Below are 7,065 nucleotides of genomic sequence, written 5' to 3' on the forward strand. Positions count from 1 at the left end.
GAATAAAGAGATCTTGCTTATGAGTCCTCCTGGATTCCAGGAGATGGGTGTTTTTTAGGTCAGAAGTTGGAAAATGGGTTATTACCACTGGAAACCACAGAGCAGCAGCCAGGAACCTTACAAATCTGACTTGTTTGCCTTTAAAATGTAGTGATCACCTCAACCAAAATCCTGAGTCTGAAGTTTCTCAATGTTTTGACAGTTTGCCAGAAATTAATTATAGAAGTTCCTCTGAACACACCTATCCTTTAAAAATGGAATGTTAAGGATTTATCTGTCATCCATATTCAATAAGAATTTCCATTTAGGTAGCTTTATTTCTAGCAAGAAAGTATTCAATATTCCACTTTAATATTTGAGGGGAGACAGACTGCCATTATGGGTAGCCTGGAGAAAATAATACAAAAAAGGGAATAATGAGTGCTCTTTCTGAAATTGCCTATGAACTCTGAATCCAGGAAAAGAAGGAAACACTTTTTTGTCTTTCCCTTCACTATCTGGTCCTAGAATATACCCTGATACACTGATAATTCATCTACACCATGGTCAGAGTCTGCATGAGCTTATCTGAATATCCATCATCATTCATAACATAAAAGTAAATTTCCCAAGGGAACTGAATGCCAACAAATTATCAATTAACGGCTATGGGTTGTTTCCATTTACAAAGTTGTGCCAGCCTCTTCACTTACTGACAGTATTAGCCTACAAGTTAATCCTGTCCTTACCCACCTTTACTAATGCTTTCCTCCTAGGCATGACTCCTGCATGCGTGTATGCTAAGTTGCTTCAGTCGTGTCCGACTCTGCAACCCTATGGGCTGTAGCCTACCAGGCTCCTCTGTCCTTGGGATTCTCCAGTAAGAATACTGGCATGGGTTGCCATGCCTTCTCCAGGGGATCTCCCAGACCCAGGGATCAAACCAGCGTCTCCTGCGACTCCTTCATTGCAGGCAGATACCACTGAGCCACCGGAGAAGCCCAGGCATGACTCCTACTGTATCCCAAATGACCATCAACTCCTCTTGGATGATCCTTTCCCTTTTAACAACTCTCTTAGGGCTTCCCTGGTGGCTCAGCTGATAAAGAATCTGCCTGTAATGTGGGAAACCTGGGTTCAATCCCTGGGTTGGGAAGAACCCCTGAAGAAGGGAATGGCTACCCACTCCAATATTCTGGCCTGGAGAATTTCATGGACTGTATAATCCATGGGGTCACAAAGAGTTGGACACAACTGAGTGACTTTCACTTTCACTAGGGCAAAGAGCTTCGTGAAAACCAAATACAAGAGAAGAAAAAAAGAAAAATGAAGATACAATGGTTTTCCCCAAAGGCATAGATATTTATAGGGCCTGGGAACTAGCTAATTTGCAATAAGTCTATCTGTTTTTCTACCAAGCTCTCTTGATTGGTTTAAGAAATTTAAAGACACCCATTCAGGCAGACAATTTGCTACAGTATTTCCTTCAGTGAAATGAGAGGAACTTTCATTATTACAGCTGAGACTTTGGGGGAACTGGGAAGGCAAGAAACTGACCTTACTCTGCTGTTGTAACTAAATGGTATCAGCATACCTCCTAAAATCTTGTGTGCACCATCCTGTGCTATGGTTTGGGGACTGTTACAATTAGCAAGACATCACGTCTTGGCTTTGACTCTAGCTCTGCTCATACCCACTGCATGCTGTGTACGAACCATTTCCTAAGATCCGACCTGCAGACAGCCAGGCCTATGAGGAGAGCCCCATTAGAGGTAGCCTCACAAAAAATTATCCGATAGTTTAAAATATGTATAGGAGCACTTTATAGTCCCCTTGCCCTTGCTGCAGAGTCTTTAACTCTTTCCGCCTGCACCCTCCCCAAGATTCTCAGTACTACCAAGCTATTCAGAAGCAATGAATTAATGCATCACAACTGAAATTTTTTCTTTTTTTAATGGGGGTGGGGAAAGTTGGGTGGGCTGTGCAGCATGTGGAATCTTAGTTTCCCAACCAGGGATGGAACCCGTGCCCCGTGCATTTGAAGGGCAGAGTGTTAACCACTGGATGGTCAGGTAAGTCCCCATGGCAACTGAATCTTAAAGAATGAATTAACATGACTACTAAATTCCTTATAGGGTTGTGTGTGGGTGTGGTACATGTGCAGGGCTTGCATTAAGTGATGTACGTGAAAGTTTGGCCCTATAGCAAGTAAGGTATAGTTACTATCATGCAGGTGTTAAGTATCGTCATTTGTTAAACTTCCCCAAAGTAGGGAGACTTCCCTGGTGGTCCAGTGATTAAGAATCTGCCTTGCAATGCAGAGGGATGTGGGTTCAATCCCTGGTAGGGGAACTAAGATCCCACATGCTGTGGAGCAACTAAGCCTGCACACCACAACTACTGAGCCCACACGCCACAATAAAAGATCCTGCATGATGCAGTGAAGATCCTGCATACCGTAACTAAGATCAAATAAATGAATTAATTAAAAAAAAAACCTTCCCCAAAGTATATGCTTTTGGAAAGGGCCACGCAGGGAAGGTCAATGCTCTCAAACTGAAAGAAAGAAGGCCTAATGTGGACTTTTAGGCACTGATAACACAGAGAGAGAGAGATTTGGGGGCACAGGTATCTTCCGGGTGTTCTTCAATTCACAGCATACAAGTAATCCTTTATAATCACCAAATCTAGCAATATTTAAGGCTGAACTTGAATGCCTCCTCTGACTGTTCTTAGGATGTTGTTGTTCAGTTGCTAAATCATGTCTGACTCTTTGAGACCCCATGAACTACAGCGTGTCAGGCTTCTCTGTCCTTCACTATCTTCTGGAATTTGCTCAAACTCATATCGACTGAGTCGGTAATGCTACCCAACTATCTCACCCTCTGTTGCTCCTCCTCCTGCTCTCAATCTTTCCCAGCATCAAGGTCTTTTCTAAGGAGTTAGTTCTTTTGCATCAGGTGGTCAAAGTATTGGTGCTTCAGCATCAGTCCTTCCAATGAATATTCAGGGTTGATTTCCTTTAGGATTTACTGGTTTAATCTCGCAGTCTAAGGGACTCTCAAGAGTCTTCTCAGAGAAGGCAATGCCAACCCACTCCAGTACTCTTGCCTGGAGAATGCCATGGACGGAGGAGCCTGGTAGGCTGCAGTCCATGAGGTCGCTAAGAGTCAGACATGACTCGAGACTTCACTTTCACTTTTACGATTTGGAGAAAGAAATGACAACCCACTCCAGTATTCTTGCCTGGAGAATAACAGGGATGGCGGAGCCTGGTGGGCTGCCGTCTATGGGGTCACATAGAGTTGGACACAACTGAAGCAACTTAGCAGCAGCAGCAGCAAGTCTTCTCCAACACCACAATTTGAAAGCATCAATTCTATGGCACTCAGACTATTTTATGATCCAACTCTCACATCTGTACATGACTACTGGAAAAACCACAGCTTTAACTATATGGACTTTTCTGGCAAAGTGATGTCCCTGCTTTTTAATACGTTGTCTAGGTTTGTCACAGCTTTCTTTCCAAGGAGCAAGCATCTTTCAATTTCACGATTGCAGTCACAATCCACAGTGATTTTGGAGCCCAAGAAAATAAAATGTGTTGCTGTTTCTACTCTATCTCCATCTACTTGCCATGAAGTGATGGGACTGGACGCCATGATCTTAGTTTTTTGAATGCTGAGCTTTAAGCCAGTTTTTTCACTCTCCTCTTCACTTTCATCAAGAGGCTCTTCAGTTCTTCACTTTCTGCCATTAGAGTGATATCATCTGCATATCTGAGTTTACTTCTCCTAGCAAACTTGATTCTAGCTCGTGATTCATCCAGCCCAGAATTTTGCATGATGTACTCTGCATAAAAGTTAACTAACCAAGGTGATGATATACAGCCTTGATGTACTACTTTCCCAATTTTGAATCAGTCTGTTGTTTCATGTCAGGTTCTAACTGTTGCTTCTTGACCTGCACATAGGATTCTCAAGAGACAGGTAAGGTGGTCTGGTATTTCCATCTCTTTAAGAATTTCCCACAGTTCGTTGTGATCCACACAGTCAAAGGCTTCAGTATAGTCAATGAATCAGAAATAGATGTTTTTCCGGAATTCCCTTGTTTTCTCCGTGACCCAACAGATACAGGAAATTTGATCTCTTGTTCCTCTGCCTTTTCTAAATTTACCTGGTACATGTGGAAGTTCTCAGTTCATGTACTGCTGAAGGATTTTGAGCATTACCTTGCTAGTATGTGAAATGAGTGCAACTGTACAGTAGTTTGAACATTCTCTGGCATTGTCCTTTGGGACTAGAATGAAAACTAACTTTTTTCAGTCCTGTGGCGGCTGTTGACTTTTCCAAATTTGCTGACATACTGAGTGCAGCACTTTTACAACATTATCTCTTAGGATTTGAAATAGCTCAGCTGGAACTCTGTCACATCTACTGGCTTTGTTTGTAGTAATGCTTCCTAATGCCCACTTGACTTCACACTCCAGGATGTCTGGCTTTAGGTCAGTGACCACACCGTTGTGGTTATCTGGGTCATTAAGACCTTTTTTGTATAGTTCTTCTGTGTATTCTTGCCACCTCTTCTTAATCTCTTCTGTTAGGTCCTTACTGTTTCTGTCGTTTATCGTGCCCATCTGTACATGAAATGTTCCCCTTGACATTTCCAATTTTCTTGAGGAGATCTCTGGTCTTTCCCATTCTATTGTTTTACTCTATTTCTTTGCACTGATCACTTAAGAAGGCTTTCTTATCTCTCCTTGCTATTGTCTGGAACTCCGCATTCAGTTGAGTGTTTGTTTCCCTTTCTCCCTTGCCTTTTGGTTCTCTCCTTTTCTCACTTATTTGTAAAGCCTTCTCAGACAACCGTGCTGCCTTCTTTTCCTTAATACTAAATAAACCACAGCTTGGCACTTGATTAGCCTCTGCATGGATGTTCTCAAATTGCTTCATTGTATAAAACCCTCCTTTCCCCATTCAAGCAGTGAACTCTTTGAGAATAGAAGTCATTATTTATCCCTCTCGTACTATACCAAACAATGTAAGTACTCAATAAATACCCAAGAGACTGAACCGAGATTACTTAACTTACAGGAAAATTTTAATTAAACATACAAAATTACCTAAAGACTTCTTTGTCCTTCACACAAATGTTTCCAAAACCAAAACGGTTCCCAGTCACCCCAAAATGGTGCCTGATCTAGCTATCCTTTCCAAGTACACTGCATTCTCTTTTCCCGCTCTCTCCCATCATCCTCTGTAAAACCACCACCTCAGGCCTAGCGGCCCCCAACCGAAACCGTGCCTCACCTCTCAAGTGTCTTTGTTTTGCATTTATGACAGCACCAGAGAACGTCATAAACGGCCTCTGGTGAGAATTCTCATATTTCTGAAGCCCTACCCCAACCTAGGAGGTGCCAATGGGCTGTACCGAGACTCACAGAATTGTGGCCCACATCAAAGCGTCAATTCTCATGAACTAGTAAAGAAAAAGACACTTTTACGTTAAAGCCTGGGTATTTTAAGGGACACTACCCCAAACTCGCAATCGTTTTCAAAATAAACTCGAGAAAGTTTCCTCTCTCAGCAGTCCTCCGAGCTTCCCTCTCAGACCCCGGGCGGCTCCATGATTCTCGGAAGTCCGGGCAGCTCCGCCTCCCAGTTCCGCCACCCGAGCGGGCGCCGTCGCGCTCCGTGAGACCCACAGTCGTCTCCTTTCCCCTCGAAACCCCAGCAGTCCTCACAGCCTCTACGCTCACCTTTCGCTCTGCCCCTCGACCAGGCTCCTTCCCGCAACCCAGACACCTGGCCCAGCTCGGCCCTTGGGCCTAGGGCGCTGTCCAAGGGGCCATCTTTTCTCCCGCACACCTCCCACCTGAGACCGCCCCCGCCCCCCGCCTCCAAACCTCTCGCACCAGGTGCCTTTCTCCGTTCCCTCCTCACCCCTCCCACCCCTCACCGCTCTCCTCTACTTCTCCCAACTCCTCCTTCCGGTTCATCCCTCCCGCCCGGACACAAGGCCACCCTGGGACCCCAGCCTCCTCCAAACCCCTTCCCTCGCCTCAAGAAGACCCCTCCCGCTCACCTCGTTGCCATCCTCCAGCAGCAGCCACTCGGTGTTCATCCCCACTCGCCGCAAGCACCAGCTCCGTTCACCCGCGCGGCCTTCCGTGACCAGGGAGCCGGGATCCCCCATAGTCCACTCGGACCAGGGTAGCAGTCAGCACACAGCGAGACCCTGACGTGGGTTCCCGCCGCCTCTGGCTTCCTCGCGGGCGCCATACCTACACCACAGACAGAAGCAGTCGCTACAGGCTCACGATCGTTGTGAAGGTTCGCTTGGGCTCCGCCCCCAGCCCGCCCCCGCCAGCAAGCGGGAGTCACTGCGCCTGCGCGAGAGGAGGGCGATTGGCGGCCGGTGGCCCAGGTGAGGGTGATGTAGGCCAGGTGAGGTGGTCTAGGCCAGGTGACGGTGGTCTAGCCCAAGGTGCGGCATTTGCCCCCCCACCCCCGCCCCAGGCACTCTAATGCTCCTGTCACACCTTGACCACCCTTTGTAGAACCCTTACCCCAGTCTTAGCCTCCACAAACTGGAGTCTCTTCTCACTTTCCTTCCTTTTTAAAAATTTTGCTTTATAACTTTATTTAAAAGTATGACCTACTATTAAACAACTTTTAACTTGTGATGTTTTAAATCAAAGTTGCTTTAAATAGCACCTCTTTTGCACCATCTCCTTTATTTTTTTTAACTTAGACTGAAAAAAAATTAAAAAAAAAAAAAGGAAACCCTTGGCAGCATAGTGGTTAGGACTCCTCACTTCCACTGACACAGGGTAGCGCAGTTCAGTCTCTCGTTGGGGAATCAAGATCCTGCCAAAAAAAAAAAAATCCTGCAAGTGTAGCCGGGCGACTCACCCTTCCCCGCCACTCTCCCCCCCCCCCCCCCGCAAAAAAAAAAAAAAAGTATAAAAAAAACTTAGACTTTATTAGGCAAATCTATCCAGGCAGAAAGCAGTTACCTGCTGCTAAGTGTGGAAGCCAGAGGGCTGAATGCAAATAGACTTGAGAGAATTTTCGGAGGTGATAG

The 7,065-nt window shown here is 45.6% G+C and overlaps 1 protein-coding gene across 4 annotated transcripts in view; it reads right to left on the bottom strand.

Moving 5' to 3' along the window:
* Positions 1-6,328, bottom strand: part of RNF8 (ring finger protein 8) — a 44,531-nt gene extending 38,203 nt beyond the window's left edge. For 2 of the 4 annotated variants that reach the window (XM_070360751.1, XM_005906781.3), the window contains exon 1: positions 6,064-6,327. In XM_070360751.1, the coding sequence (XP_070216852.1) occupies positions 6,064-6,174 (111 nt within the window). In that variant the 5' untranslated portion in view covers positions 6,175-6,327. Of the gene's footprint in view, positions 1-6,063 lie in introns of all 4 variants that reach the window. The other 2 variants (XM_070360752.1, XM_070360750.1) reach the window with 1 other exon arrangement.
* Between the last annotated feature and the right edge of the window lie 737 nt (positions 6,329-7,065).

This window comes from Bos mutus, chromosome 23, assembly GCF_027580195.1.
Source record: "Bos mutus isolate GX-2022 chromosome 23, NWIPB_WYAK_1.1, whole genome shotgun sequence".
Classification (NCBI taxonomy): Eukaryota; Metazoa; Chordata; class Mammalia; order Artiodactyla; family Bovidae; genus Bos; species Bos mutus.